The 16,627-nt window shown below is 41.1% G+C and overlaps 1 protein-coding gene across 13 annotated transcripts in view; it reads right to left on the bottom strand.

Annotated features, from left to right (window-relative positions):
- Positions 1-16,627, bottom strand: part of LOC103885453 (protocadherin alpha-C2) — a 216,067-nt gene that overhangs the window by 110,574 nt on the left and 88,866 nt on the right. For 2 of the 13 annotated variants that reach the window (XM_017959959.3, XM_017959962.3), the window contains exon 1: positions 5,719-12,516. The exons of 10 other annotated variants lie outside the window; for them this stretch is intronic. In XM_017959959.3, coding sequence (XP_017815448.1) covers positions 5,719-8,109 — 2,391 coding nt within the window. In that variant the 5' untranslated portion in view covers positions 8,110-12,516. Of the gene's footprint in view, positions 1-5,718; positions 12,517-12,544; positions 16,485-16,627 lie in introns of those variants that run through there. One more of the 13 variants, XM_017959951.3, reaches the window with a different exon arrangement.

The following is a 16,627-nucleotide window of genomic DNA, read 5'->3' as shown; positions in this document are numbered from 1 at the left end:
AAAAAAGTTTCAGAATACAAAATCAACATACAAAAATGAGTAGTGTTTCTATACACCAATAATGAACTAGTGAAAAGGATATTAAGAAAACAATCCCATTTACAATAGCTACTAAAAATAAAATATTTAGGAATTAATTTAACCAAGGAGGTGGAAATCCTCTACAATGAAGACTACAAAACACTGATGAAAGAAATTGAAGGAGACAGAATCAAATAAAAAACATCTCATGCTCATGAATTGGAAGACTTAATGTTGTTAAAATGACCATACTATCCAAAGCAAGTTGCATATTCAATACAATCCTCCTGGTATAAAAATACCAGTAGCATTATTCACAGAAGTAGAGAAAACCATTCTAAAATTCATATAAAACCACAAAAGATCCTGAATAGCTGAAGCAATACTCAGCAAAAAGAACAAAGCTGGAGGCATTACACTACCTGACTTCAATATATACTATAAAGTTTTAGTAACCAAAACAGCATGATATTGGTATAAAAACAGACACATAGACCAATGAAACAGAATAGAAAATCAAAAAGTAAATCCATGTATTTATAGCCAACTGATTTTCAACAAAGGTGAAAGAACACCTTCAACACACAATGGGGAAAGAACAGTCTCTTCAATAAATAGGGCTAGGAAAACTGAATATTCATATGCAGAAAAATGAAACTAGACCCCTAACTCTCATCATATACAAAAATCAACTCAAAATAAAGACTTAAATGTAAGACAAAACTATAAAACTACTAGAAGAAAACGAAGGGGAAACACTTCAGGACATTACTAGGCACAGATTTTATGGCTAAGACTTCAAAAGCACGGGCAACTAAAACAAAAACAGACAAATGAGATTATATCAAACTAAAAAGCTTCTGCACAGCAGGAAACAACAGAGTGATGGAAAAACTTGTAGAATGGGAGAAAATATTTGCAAACTATTCATACAACAGGGAACTAACACAGAATACACAAGGAATCCAACTCAACAGCAAAACTATAATAATAATAATAATAATGTGATTAAAAACCAGGCAAAGGAACTAAACAGACATTTCTCAAAAGAAGACATAAAGATGATCAAGAGGTATATAAAAAAATGTTCAACATCACCAGTCATCAGGGAAATGCAAATCAAACCACAAAGAGATATCATCTTACTGCAGTTAGAATGGCTATCGGTAAAAAGCAAAAAATAACAAATGCTGGTAACAATACAGAGAAAAGGAAACTCGTAAATGCTGTTGGTGGGAATGTAAATTAGCAGTGCCACTAGGAAAATAGTATGGGAGTCCCTCAAAAAACTACAAATAGAACTACCATATCATCCAGCAATTCCAATATTGGGCATTTATCCAAAGAAAAGGAAATCAATATGTCAAAATGATACCTGCACCTCCCGTGCTTACTGCAGCACTATTCACAGTAGCTACTATGTGGAATCAACCTCAGTGTCAATCAACAGATGAGTGGATAAAGAAAATGTGGTGTATATGCACAACAGACTGGTTAGTAATTTTTCTATCCATTTGGCTTCTCACAAGTCCAGCTTGAGCTTCTTTACAGTATGACAATCTCAAGGTAGTCAGAATTCTTGCATGGTGACAGGCTTCCCCCAAAACAAATATTCTCAGAGACCAAAGCATACTGTAAGACTTCTTGTGACCTGACTTCATAAATCCCAGAATGTAATTCCAACATTAAGACCGGTCAAAGTTAAAGGAGAGAAAAATTAGACTCTGCTTCTCAGTGAGACAGTAGCAAAGAATTTGTGGAATATGCCCATAATACTAAAAGGTTTAAAATAAAAGGCTGGGAAGAGGACATCTCCTGCAAACACAAATAAAAAGAAGAGAAATGAATCAGTATAATTAATATAAAAATACTTCAAAGCAAAAACAAAAATCGGAAAGCAGAATTCTGAAGAAAGTAAATTCATAACAGTAAAATGTTTAATTTACTAAAAAGATATACTAATTCTAAATTTGTATGCACCTAATAATATAGCTTTAAAATAAATAAAGCAAAAACCGAATTCTAATATCTAAACAAATATACATTTATGGTGGAAGATTTTAACACACCTCTGTCAATAATTGATACAGTAGGCAGCTTTTTAAATGGTTACAGTATAAATTTTAATAACATTACTAACCAAGTTAACCCTGCACCTAATAATTGCGTCATACACAATTATATTCAAGCACACATAGGATGTCCACAAAACGTACATATTTGTTTGTTTGTTTTTTTTGAGACGGAGTCTCGCTCTGTCGCCCAGGCTGGATTGCAGTGGCCCGATCTCGGCTCACTGCAAGCTCCGCCTCCCGGGTTCACGCCATTCTCCTGCCTCAGCCTCCGGAGTAGCTGGGACTACAGGCGCCCGCCACCACGCCCGGCTAGTTTTTTGTATCTTTTAGTAGAGACGGGGTTTCATCGTGTTAGCCAGGATGGTCTCGATCGCCTGACCTCGTGATCCGCCCGTCTCGGCCTCCCAAAGTGCTGGGATTACAAGCTTGAGCCACCGCGCCCGGCCAAAACGTACATATTATGCCACTAAGCAAGTTCCCACAAATTAGAAAGGTTGAAATTGTATGTTCTCCAACCATACTGAATTTTAATTAAAAAAATTAAAAGGTAATTGGAACATTGTTATATAGTTAAAAGTTGGCCGGGCGCGGTGACTCATGCCTGTAATCCCAGCACTTTGGGAGGCCGAGGTGGGCGGATCACGAGGTCAGGAGATGGAGACCTTCCTGGCTAACACGGTGAAACCCCGCCTCTACTAAAAATAAAAAAAAAAAAAAAAAAAAAAAATTAGCCAGGCGTCGTGGCAGGCGCCTGTAGTCCCAGCTACTCGGGAGGCTGAGGCAGGAGAATGGCGTGAATCTGGGGGACAGAGCTTGCAGTGAGCCGAGATTGCGCCACTGCACTCCAGCCTGGGCGACAAAGCGAGACTCTCTGTCTCAAAAAAAAAAAAAAAATTAAATATGACATAAACTGTAAAATACTTGGAACTGAAGGATAGTGGAAATGCTGCATGTAAATACTGGTGGGATGCAGCTAAAACATTAATTACATAGAAATTGATTACTTTAATACATATAGTAGAAAAGAAGAGCTAAAGAGTAATGACCTAAGCATTCATTTCGAGAGGTTATAAAAGTAAGCTAAAACAAACAAAAGAAAATTGGCCAGGAACGATGGCTCACACCTGTAATTCCAACACTTTGGGAGGCCGAGGCGGGCCATCACTTGAAGCCAAGAGTTTGAGACCAGCCTGGGCAATGCAAAAATCTTAAAATGTTAACTCGTTTCAATTCCTCTTGAGTCATATGCTATTTTGTCACATTTTAAATATCATAAGAGATGATTATTTTGTTTATACAATTAATATTCTTTTAAATAAACATACAAAACAGATTCAACAAAGCTAAAAAGTGGGCTCCTTTTTGAAATAACTGATAATATGACAACCTGTTGTGCCATTTATCCAGAAAAAAGAGACAGGAAGCAAAAATAATATCAAGAACGGAAAGGGAAATATCACTATAGTTTCTGTAGAAAGTATGAGCATATAACTGAGAATTTAGATTAAACAGGAAAATACCTGAAAAAATATTGTCTACATAACTGATTCAAGAGTAAATTAAACTCTGAATGGTCCTTATACTATTAAAATTGAGTCAGTAATCAGAAATATTCCCACCAATCAAAATCTTGATACAGATAACTTCAACAGTGAGTTCTCCAATCAAATAAGAAGTAATTCAAAGATTATACAAACTTTTACAGGAAACAGAACATTTTCTGGAAGTTTTCAAAGATTATTCTTCTTTGTTAAGTATTCAACTTATGCTAGATTCTTATTTATAACTTGAATACTTAACAGAGAAGAAATTAGGAAGAAAAACAAGGACATATCAGTATCACCTGGAATAAAGATGCAAAAATATTTTGGAAATTTAACAAAATAAGTAGTATATAAAAAGGATTATAAATTATAATCAAATTATGTTTATCCAAGGAAGTAGAGGTTGATTTGCCATAAGAAAACCACAAATCATAAATTCAACACATGAACATTGCCAAAGAAAAAATTTATACCTCCCTCAAAAGATGCAGATAAAATATTTGATAACATTCAACCTCAATTATAATGTTTTAATTTTTATGTTGAGACATGGTCTCACTCCGTCACCCAGGCTGCAGTGCAGTGATGTGATCACAGATCATAGATCACTGATCAACCTCCCCAGATCAGGCTATCCTTTTAAAATAAAAAAAAAAAATTGGATAGAATAATTCCTAGAGCTCACAAAGGGCTGGAAATATTTCACATTCCTACCAGTCAGAGAAGAGAGACCTGTTAATGCACAGGGCATTAGGTGGTGTCCTCAGGAAAGTATTGCTGTAATAGAAGGCCAAATTAGTGCTGCACTAAAAGCTGCTCTGAATGTGTGCTAACAAATCTTAAAATGAAGCCTTGAAAGGAATAAATTGGTACCAAGCAACTTCAAGTCAGAACTAAGTCCAAGACTCTTTAAAGCAGAGTTTCTCAACAGTTTTGGAACTACTGACATTTTGAGCTGACTAATTCTTTATTGTTGGGGGACTGTCTGTGCACTGTAGGATGTTTGGCAGCAATTGGATGGTGTTTAGCAGCATCTCAGAGCTCCATTATTAGATGCCAGTAACAATTCCCTAGTTGCAACAACCAAAAATGTATCCCAGCATTGCCAAATTATCTCCTGGGTGGGAGTAGAGGGGGCAAAACTTTCTTATCGAGAACCACTGCTTTAAAGGAACACACACACACACACACACACATACACACACACACAAATTCCAGCATCTGACAATGTAAAATTAACAATGTCTAGCATCTTATCAGAGATTACCAGTCATGCAAAACAGCAAGAAAATATATCCATATAAGAAGATAGATCAAAAAAGCAAACTAAGGACAAAAATGTTGAAATTAGCAGACAACAAAGTTAAAACATCTATTATACAGTCACCAATACCTTTTGGAAATCCCTGCAAACTTCGGAAAAGAAATAATAACAAAAAACCTACCAGCTCTCTCTATATATGTATTATACATGTGTTAGTAATTATCTGAATGCAAATAAAAAATTGAAAGAAGAATCACAAGATATTTTGCATGGGATACATGAGAGGGGAACACTGATGTGCCTAGAGAATAAAAAAGTAGAGACCAATCAAAACAGGTTTAAAAAAGAAAAAAGAAAGAAAAGTGCACTTAAAAAAAGTATTTATGTGAAAAGTTATGGAGCTCTTTAAAATAATATCTGTGTGGGTAAATGTATAAATTAAATTTTAAAAATTTAAATTTAAGATTATGATTAGCCTCATTAAAACAAACATTTTCTAAATGTTTAACTTTTCACAACGTGCAGAATTTTTTGTAAATGCTCAATTGCACAATAAATACTTAGAACTATTAAGAATACAACAGAAACAAAATATTCTTGTTTTGCACATTTCATTATGGTTTCTGAGTTAAGATTTCACTCTGAAGAATAATCCAACACATAATGTCCGGAGCAGAGTTGTTAAATCCGATAACAACTAACAAAATTAAAATAAAAGGGAAGAATAATTTGAAATTGGCAGGAAAGATGTCTTAAACAACTGCAAAGAAGGCTAAAGTGTTTACTAAGATAATATTTAAAAAGATAAGCTTACCTCTTTCAAGCATTCTGAGTCCTCCCTCTGGCCTGTTCCCTCTGCAGAACCCAGACAAGGAGGAAGGCTGGGACTGAAGGCCATGAGGTCCGTCTTAGGTGGGCCCTCCCCAGAGCACACCCTCTGCTGCCTCTGCTGCGAGTACGACCAACTCCCTACCGCGCTAGAGCACACCAGAGTGGGCTTGCCCAGGGCGCACGCGCCCTCAGTGTGCGGCGACGAGCACCGCAGCGCAGTATACGGTAGCAGCGTGAGCACCAACAGGCTGGACACTGCGCAGATCGCAATGATCAGGTACACGTTGACATCCACCAGCGCCGCTTCCTGACCCACAGCGCCTGCGGACGCCCTCGACGACGCCTTTGGCTGTTGGCCGCTCTCCACCAACGACAATAGCACCGTTGCCGTGGCCGTCAGCGCGGGCTCACCGTGGTCCTTCACCAGCACCAGAAGGCGGTGGCGCCGGGCGTCCACCTCGTCCAGAGTGCGTGTTGTGCTGATCTCGCCAGTGTACAGCCCCACACGGAACGGGATGCGCGAGCCGACCGCCGCCGGTTGCAATTCATACGAAAGCCAAGCATTGTAGCCGGAATCGGCGTCCACTGCGCGCACCTTCGCCACCACGTGGCCTGCACCCACCGACCGCGGCACCAGCTCGCTCACTGTGCCTCCAGCGCTGCCAGCTCCGGGCGTCAGTAGAGCCGGCGCGTTGTCGTTCTCATCCAGCACGAACACCTGCAGCGTCACGTTGCTGCCCAGAGGCGGCACGCCCGCATCGAGCGCGCTCACCTGGAACTGCAGCAGCTCCAGTTCCTCGTGGTCCAGCGGCTGCAGCACGTACACCTTGCCGCTCTGCGCGTGCACAGACACGTAGCTCGACAGCGCGCGCTCGCCCACCCGCCGCTCCACCAGCGAGTAGGACACCAGCGCATTCTCCTGCGCGTCCGCGTCCCGCGCAGACACCGTGAAGATGTGGCAGCCCGGAGGGTTGTTCTCTTTCACGAACACCGTGTACTCGGACTGCGCGAACGCCGGCGCGTTGTCGTTCACGTCGGCCACTCCCACGGACACGCTGGCGGTGGCCCACAGCGAAGGCGAGCCCCCATCCCGCGCGGTCACCACCAGTTCATAGGCCGACACGCTCTCTCGGTCCAGGGCGCTGTCCAACACCAATGAGTAGTAATTCTTGTAGGTGGACACCAGCTTGAAGGGGACGTGCGGCGTCAGGGTGCAGGTGACCTGTCCGTTTGAGCCAGAGTCACGATCGGACACACTGATGAGGGCAATGATGGCGCTAGGCTGAGTGTCTTCTCTGATGGGGAGTGACAAAGAAGTGATGGTAACCTCTGGGGCGTTATCATTTACATCTAGTACTTCCACCAAAAGGGTACAATGACCCGCCATTGGAATATTTCCTTTGTCAACTGCCTCTACAGATATTTCATACAATTTCTTTTCTTCGAAATCTAGTTTGCCTTTTGTCCTAATTTCTCCGTTGTTGGGATTTATGGTAAATGCATATACCACTGCAGGCGATACAGGCCTTCTAAATGAGTAAACTATATCTCCATTTGTACCATCATCAGGATCTGTGGCATTTAGTTTGATCACTAATGTTCCATTGAATGCGTTCTCTAACATCGTCACTTTATAAACGGATTGGTAAAATTCCGGGGCGTTATCATTCACGTCCAGAATCGTGATGAGCAGTTGAACTGTGCCAGTCAGTTCGGGTTTACCTCCATCACTGGCTGTCAGTAATAAAGTATGTTCCTGAATTTCCTCTCTGTCCAGTGTTTTCCTCAGTATAAGTGATAATGAAGACATTTGCTCACGACTATTTTGTGTGTCCAAAGCGAAATAATCGTTGGGATAGAGTCGGTAGGTCAATGCCGAGTTTACTCCAATATCTGCATCGGATGCGCCATCTAGTGGAAATCGAGTTTCTGGAGGTCTAGATTCTGCAATGGTTATTCGTTTCTTGCTTTCAGGAAATACGGGCGGGTTGTCGTTAATGTCCCTCACCTTCACCTCCACATGGAAAACCTGTAGCGGCCTGTCCACGATCACCTCCAGGTGGATGCTGCACTCCGCGCTCCGCCCGCACAGCTCCTCGCGGTCGATCCGAGAATTCACAAACAAAATGCCACTCTGCAGATTTACCTCCAGAAGGTCCCCGTGTGTTTTGGACGCCACCCGGAATAGGCGCGGCACCAGCTCTGCCAGCTCCAGCCCCAGGTCCTGAGCAATGCGCCCCACGAAGGTGCCGTGTTTTGCTTCCTCAGGGACGGAGTAGTGGAGCTGGCCACTACCCGTCTCCCAGGCTGCGAGGATCAGAAGCCAGAGCAGTAGTTGCCGCTGTCTTGGGCCTCCTTGCCAGGAAAACACCATGATACACTCCAAAACCCTCAGAGATATCTGCAATACATACAATGCCTTACCTCAAACTGCCTCTCAACGCCCAAGTTTTATGGCTTCCTAGTGCGGGAGGATTCGCAAGAGGTATTCCGCTTTCTGCTATGTTTTCTGCAGGAAGAAACAAACGGCGGCTCTTTCTTCGCGGAAACGTTCTCAGTGAAGAGCGACACCATGCGCATGAACGTGTAAGTGTAAGTATGACTCAGTCTTCATATTTTCCATTGATGCAGGATTTTTTGCCTGCATTTCCTGACATTTTCACTGCAAATACGTAATTGAAGATTAAATGTTTACCTTCCCAGAAGCAGCAAATCACTGCATTCTGCTCAGTATTTGATATTAGTTGACAATTGGTTGATGAGTTTCATCTTGCCACAAATTTATTTTTCCATGTGTAAGACTTCCATGCAGAACTTGAAAAGACAAATATTCGACGTTCATTGTGGGACAATTGATCTGTAGTTCTGCATAGTCACGTAGGTTTTTGTGGGACTGTCCTTTTCCTGTAATATTTTTCAAGACCTCCTCACACAACAGCCATTGACTCCAAAAGGAAACAACAATCACATAAGAATAAAATGGGTGACGGTGAAAAATATTGATAAGCGATATATCAGACTTTGAATAAATACACCATATTTATAAATTTCCCTCAATGTTACTTGAGATGTGGATACAATATTTATATTCAAAAGAAAGTGTTCAGTCAATATGTGTGTGATTTTGTATGTCAGTGTGTGTATGTGCATAAACACAATAATTTAGACACAACAATGATTTAAGGTTTTGGATTCTGTTTTTATAAAATATTCCTGGAACTAGTATTCTATTTATTTAATAGAATTTAACTTACCGCCCCCGGCTGCAATTCATACAAAAGCCATGCATTGTAGCCCGAATTGGCTTCCTAGTTAAATAGAATTTAACCAGTAGGTTAAATTTTCCATTTTCTCTCTCCATCTTACTTCATCATCACTGAGTAAAACCTTGCCATCATTTAAATTGACTCTAATTTTCCAAGAAACAATAGCTAGACAAAGATGTTAACATATCTTTAGCAAGGAAGAGAAGAAGAGGATCTCACTTTTATCTATTGTTATAACTCAAGCCACAAAATCCCAGGCCAAATAGTGTAATGAAAAATATATCATCGCTCCAATAATTATCTGGCCTATTCTGTGCACAACTCTACAGGAAATGACTGTTGGATTTATTTCCATAACTCTGCTCTCCTCTAAAAATTTAGGCCGAGAATTTGGTATTCTCTTACCCTCATCATCCTCTCCTGCTCCATTACTTTTACCAACATAGTATTCCTCTTATAATGGAAATTGTTCATCGACTCTCTAATTCTTCCTATCTGGCTCTACATTTCTTTATTTACCTCTTCACATAATTAGACTACATAGTCAACCATTTAAAATATGCCCTTCCAGACACTCTAGAGTCATTCACCTATTTGTATTACTTATCTAACATTTTTTTTAGCCTCCAACACACAGTTACCCTGACAATCCATTTTCTCTATTCTTCCTATTAAGCTGCTCAATACTGTCACTTAACCATGACTATTCTCTTCAAGTTTACTCTTACCTTTACCTCAGTTGGGCTCTCAAGTAAATTAACTCCTCCCTCTTGCTTACAGATTCTTCTGTATTCTCTTCCCTTTCTTCTCAAATTCTCAACCTCATTTCCATCAGTTCACTTTCAGATGATGCACACATTGAGAGATGTCACCAAACAGAAATTCAATAGCTCTCTTCTCAAGTCATTTTCCTTATATTATCTGTTTTCATTGTCTACTAATTGTAAGGAAAAACTGTTCCCACTTTCAAGGTCAACCATACGCTCTTAAGAATCATTTTCTATTCTCTCATAGTTTTCATCTAAATTCTCCTGCTGCCTGTCTTATTTTTAGTATCTTATTTTTTACTTGTTTCTTTCACTCACACTATGAAGATATTCAAACATCTTTAACTAAAATATGTATACACACACACACACACACATTTAAACGTTCTACTTCTGGGGGAAAACCTATTCTGTTTATCTTTTTCCCTTCATGTTTAACTTCTAACATATACTTGATATATTGCACTTTGAGCTTTATTTCAGCTTCCTGTTGTCTGTCCTCCTATGATTTTAAGCCTACTATAATAGGTTGAATTGTGGTCCCCAGAAAGTTATGCCCACATCTCAATCCCTGGAACCTGTGGATTTTACTTTATTTGGTGAATGATATGATTAAGTTAAGGATCTTGAAAGGACTTTATCCTGGATTATCCAGATGGGCACTAAATACAATCACATGTAACTTTGTAAAACCAACACAAAGAGAGAGACATGGAGAGGAGGAGGCAATGTGACTGTGAAGGCTGAGAAGGCTGAGATTGGAGTGGTTCAGCCACAAGCCAAGGAACACCAACAGCCATCAGAAACTGGAAGAAAGAAAAACCAGATTCTTCCCTGGGGCCTCCAAAGAGAGTATAGCCCTGACAACACCTTGATTTTGGACTTCTGGTCTCCAATACTGAGACATAATAAACTTTTGTTGTTTTACAGCACCCAGTTTGTGGTCGTTTGTTATAGCAGCCACAGGAAGTGACACACTTACCCACCTAAGTACCTGGACACATTGTTTTTCACTTTTCAAATGTCTATCTTGACAATTTTATTCTTTCATAGATTTATTTTTTCCCTAAAGGAGTTGTTCCCAAAATCTATATCAATAATCTCTTCTGAGATCCAGACCCATATTTCCAATCACAATGGTATTCTCTTAGGACCTCAAAGTAACATTTTCTTAAATGTTCATCTCCATTCCCTACCTGCTCAAATATGCATAAACTGTTTCTCCAACACTGTTCTGCAAGTTGGTTAACGGCAATCTCATCTTCTCAGTTGAACAAACTAAAAAAGTGAGAGTCACCTTCTACTTTTGTTTTTCTCTTATCATTTGTATTGAGTCTGTCATTATTTGGCTGCTTTTACTTTGTCAATGCCTCTTGTCTTTTTCAATTCATTTCTACTGCCATAATTTAAGTCTCCATTACTTGATACCTAATTTATTAAAAAAGAAATAGCTTTCCTGCTTTCACAATCTCCCCTGCTCTAATCCTTCAAGTACACATTTATCACCATATACTCTGCAGTTGTTCATACTTATCTCCCCATATGTAATACTTTCTTGGTAAAATGTTATCTATCTTTCAAGACACTCTTCAATAAAAGATCTGATTTCTAGGGCTTACTCCCATTTCTAAGATAGAGAGGAATGCCCAGGTAATACATTTCAATACCATATATTTATTTAAAATTATTGATTGAAGCTGGGAGTGGTGGAGCCTGCCTGTAGTCCCAGCTACTTGGAAGGCTGAAATGGAGGATCACTTGAACCTAGAAGTTCTAGTCCAGCCTGCACAACATAGCAAGATCCCCATATGTTTTTAAAAAGTGATTGAACGTATACTATATTCCAGATCCTAAACTAAAGATATGTAAGAAAGTAGATATAAGGCTGGAAATTTTAATACCTTTACTACCAGGCTGGGGTATGTAAGATTTTATTCCCTGGTTAAAGAGAAGCCTCTGGATACTTTGTAGAAACAGAAAGTTAAAACATGTAAAATGCACATTAGAAGATTCACTTGGTAATAGGCACAGTGCAGTAGTATACTATGATAAGTTTGGGATCATCCAAAACCGGGTTTGAGCCACAGTTGGTTGCCAACTGTACTGTATGGTACAGATGGTTAAATATTTTTAAATTGAGAAATGATTTTACTATATTTCATGTAAATAAGAATAGTACAATAGCTATTCCTACTTGAAATAAAGAAGGTATTGTGTGAACAATGAAGAAAATCATTCATCATATATCAGACATATATTCATATTATTGTGATAATACCTGGAATATAATGTGAAAATATCTAGATTGTACTGAAATTAGAATAGTGATCAAGAAGGCTGTTTTAAAAGCCTAAGCACATGAGGAAGAGTAAAAGAATCCATTAATGGCATCTAGTAACTTTTTGTACTATTATTGCAGCTCACCTGTGATCTTGAATAATGAACAAATTAAAATAAAATTTTAAGTTATCAAACATCTGGCCAGTTTTTAATCTAATATACTATTATTTTTCAAAGTTAATCAGTCATATAAAATATTATAGAAAAAGAAAAATATTAAGTGTGGTGATCCATGGCCTCCATTGTATCTACATATTTCCTTCATGAATGTTAGACAAATACACAAAAGTTCAAAATGAGTAAGAATGACGAAGAAAGATGAGACATTCGATAGTTTAAAGGATAAAATCACAAAGAAAACCGAGACAATGTAGTTATAACCTAAACGGAAGTTCTTCAAGGAAACAAATATATCTAAATAATATTAATAACTTACTTCACTGGGAGGATTTAAACAATCTTCTCGAGACAGCTGAAGGCTTGGACTGAAAGCCATGAGGTCCGTTTTGGGCGGGCCCTCTCCAGAGCACACCCTCTGCCTCCTCTGCTGCGAGTAAGACCAACTCCCCATGGCGCTGGAGTACACCAGCGTGGGCTTGCCCGGCGAGCACCGGCTCATGGTGGGAGGTGCTGAGCACCGCAGCACAGTGTACAGCAGCAGTGTGAGCACCAGCAGGCTGGACACTGCACAGATGGCGATGATCAGGTACACGTTGATGTCCACCAGAGCCGCTTCGGGACCCACAGCGCCCACTGAGGCCCGCGACGACACCTTTGGTGCCTGACCGTTCTCCACCAGCGACACCAGCACCGTGGCCGTGGCCGTCAGCGCGGGCTCACCGTGGTCCTTCACCAGCACCAGCAGGCGGTGGCGCGGAGTGTCTGCCTCGTCCAGGATGCGTGTCGTGCTGATCTCGCCAGTGTACAGCCCCACGCGAAACGGGATGCGCGCGCCACCCGCCGCCGGTTGCAACTCGTAGGACAGCCAAGCGTTATAGCCGGAGTCAGCGTCCACTGCGCGCACTTTCGCCACCACGTGGCCCGCACCCACCGACCGCGGTACCAGCTCGCTAACTGCACCGCCCGCGCTGCCAGCCCGAGTCGCCAACAGCGCCGGCGCATTGTCGTTCTCATCCAGCACGAACACCTGCAGCGTCATGTTGCTGCCCAGAGGCGGCACGCCTGCGTCGCGCGCGCTCACCTGGAACTGCAGCAGCTCCAGCTCCTCATGGTCTAGCGGCTGTAGCGCGTACACCTTGCCACTCTCCGCGTGCACCGACACGTAGCTCGACAGCGCGCGCTCGCCCACCCGCCGCTCCACCAGCGAATAGGACACCAGCGCGTTCTCCTGCGCGTCCGCGTCCCGCGCAGACACCGTGAAGATGTGGCAGCCCGGCGGGTTGTTCTCCTTCACGAACACTGTGTACTCGGGCTGCGCGAACGCCGGCGCGTTGTCGTTCACGTCGGCCACACCCACAGACACGCTGGCCGTGGCCCACAGCGAAGGCGAGCCCCCATCCCGCGCGGTCACCACCAGCTCATAGGCCGACACGCTCTCGCGGTCCAGGGCGCTGTCCAGCACCAATGAGTAGTAATTCTTGTAGGTGGACACCAACTTGAAGGGAACATGAGGTGTCAGTGAGCAGATAACCTGTCCATTGGCTCCAGAGTCACGATCCGACACGCTAATCAGGGCAATGACGGTACCCACCTGAGCATCCTCTTGCACAGGGAGTGACAGTGAAGTAATCATTACTTCAGGGACATTGTCATTCACGTCCAGAACTTCCACCAGGACCATACTGTGACCTGCCATGGAAGGAATCCCTTTATCAATGGCGTTAACCTGAATTTCATAGGCATTATTCTCTTCAAAATCCAATTCACCATAAATTCTAATTTCACCTGTGTCTGGATTTATTGAAAACATACATTTCTCACTCACTGGCAAAATCATTTTCATCCCATAGGAAATTTCTCCATTAAGTCCTTCGTCTGGATCGGAAGCGTTTAGTTGGATCACTCTTGTGTCGTTTTGGACATTTTCAGACAACACCACTCTATAGCTGGGCTTATCAAACGCCGGACCATTGTCATTCACATCCAGGACGGTTATTTGAATCTGAACAGACCCTGTTAGTTCTGGTTTACCGCCATCGATTACCATCAGCAAGAAATTGAGTTTTGGCGTTTGTTCTCTGTCCAATAACTTCCGAAGAACTAATTCAGGCAATACACTTTTATCTTTTTTTGTTTTTATTTTAAGCTCAAAATGCTCATTTAGACTTAACGCATAGGTCAAAAGAGAGTTTACGCCGATATCCGCATCAGAAGCGCCCTCTAGAGGAAAATGAGAGTCCAGAGGCGCAGATTCAGAAACAGGTACCTTTTGTTCCCTTTCTCTGAACACTGGCGGGTTGTCGTTAATGTCCTTTACCTCCACGTCCACATGGAAAACCTGCAGCGGCCTGTCCACTATCACCTCCAGGTGGATGCTGCACTCCGCGCTCCTCCTGCACAGCTCCTCGCGGTCGATCCGAGAATTCACAAACAAAATGCCATTCTGCAGATTTACCTCCAGAAGGTCCCCGTGTGTTTTGGACGCCACCCGGAAGAGGCGCGGCACCAGCTCCGCCAGCTCCAGCCCCAGGTCCTGAGCAATGCGGCCAACAAAGGTGCCGTGTTTGGACTCCTCGTAGACGGAGTAGTGGAGCTGGCTGCTCCCCACCTCCCAGGCTGCGAAGAGCAGAAGCGAGAGCAGCAAACGCTGAGATCCCGGGCCTCTTGGCCCGATAATCACCATTGCAGAAAATGAGGGCCTCTGAGTTGGGACAGTCAGTTTTGAGGGTTCGCTTGCCTGAGGTATTTCATGAGCAGTCACCCTTTTCTGTAAGTACATATTTAGTACATTTTTTCCAGCATCACAGTCAATATGGAGTCGATCCTATTCCGTGAATGGTTGGAATGTGGGTGCGGAGAAAAAATTTTCCTGTTTCACCTTTTGAGTGTAGAGCGACATCATGTGACCGATTATGTAAGTGCAAGGAAGATCCTGAGGTTCTTTTCGGTTTAGCCACTTTCTGGGTCACTCTAAATTCTGTTGTTTCGACTTTCGGATATTTTTCACAGATAATTTATAAATGCGGGTTTAGTTAATACACATGATAGTAACAAAACATCAAAAATTTTATTACACTGTAGTTTAAAAATGTTTTCTGCTTAAAAGTAGAAATCTTTCAAATACGGTAGGTTAGAAGCTACACTTTATCATGGAAAATGATATACAGAATAATATACATCACCCCTGCCCTTATATAGCTTGCAATTCATACTGTTTCAGTAACTTTTAACCTTTACAAGCACTCCATCATAAGATTTTAGAGAAAGTTAGGAATTTTGTATTTAACAAAGGATAAGAAACTAAAATATCTAATACCAAACAATATTTCATTTATATAAATTGTCTTATTCATAAATCTGATGAAAGTTAGAATTCATCATAAATATGGGGAGTGTTATTGTTTTTGGTTCCTTGATGCTTGAATGTAATAACTTTTCACATAACTGCTCTCATTTCCATAACATGCTAAAACAAATCTCAGGAATAGATTCTGGAAAGTTTTACTCTAGCAAAAGTAAAGCACTTTCATGTTAAATGTTTTATTGAAACCTCCAAATTTAATGCTATCCCAAAGTAACAATGGAGCACTAATATGAGAAAGATCTCTTAAAAGGTTTTGAAGCCTAATCTCATTGACTAAAGTCAAGAGAATGTGAACTTGATATCAACCTTTTGCTTTTTCTCTAAAACTTCCCTTATAGGTCATTTAGTAGTTAGGACATGTTTCTCTTCAGAAAATCAGAATAGTGACTGTGATGCAAGGGGGAATCAAAAGACCTTTAGTGAGTTTATTCATTAATTCAAAATCAGCTTTAAGAGAAAGCAAAACACAGATAAGATCCTACAACTCATTGTGAACAACTACACATAGATTTTGTAAGTCTATTAATACTCAAGGTCAAAATCTTTAAACCAATAATTTGATGCAATTCGTTGCTATTACATATAATAATAAAGGCAACTGAAATACGACACCTTTACAAAACTAGGAAAGAATAACCAAGAATGGCTCTACAAGTATAAGATAACTTAAATCAACTATAAAACGTTAAGTAATTAAAAATATATTTGAATTTTGATGCCATCAGGCTAATTATTTAAATTGTCTAATATTACCACCAAATTTCTTTCCTATTTTTCATTTTCAAAAGTAGTCAAGGTACCATACGAGCTAAGGAACTTTAATTTTAAAAAATAGGCTGGGTGCAGTGACTTACACCTGTAATCCCAGCACTTTGGGAGGCTGAGGCAGGCAGATCACCTGAGGTCAGGAGTTCAAGACCAGCCTGGCCAACATGGTGAAAACCCGTCTCTACTAAAAATACAAAAATTAGCCAGGAGTGGTGGTGCATGCCTGTAGTCCCAGCTACTCGGAAAGCTGAGGCAGGAGAATCACTT

This window comes from Papio anubis, chromosome 5 (assembly GCF_008728515.1).
Source record: "Papio anubis isolate 15944 chromosome 5, Panubis1.0, whole genome shotgun sequence".
NCBI lineage: Eukaryota > Metazoa > Chordata > Mammalia > Primates > Cercopithecidae > Papio > Papio anubis.
The sequence above is the reverse complement of the archived record's forward strand: the minus strand, read 5'-3'. Positions and strand labels throughout refer to the sequence as shown.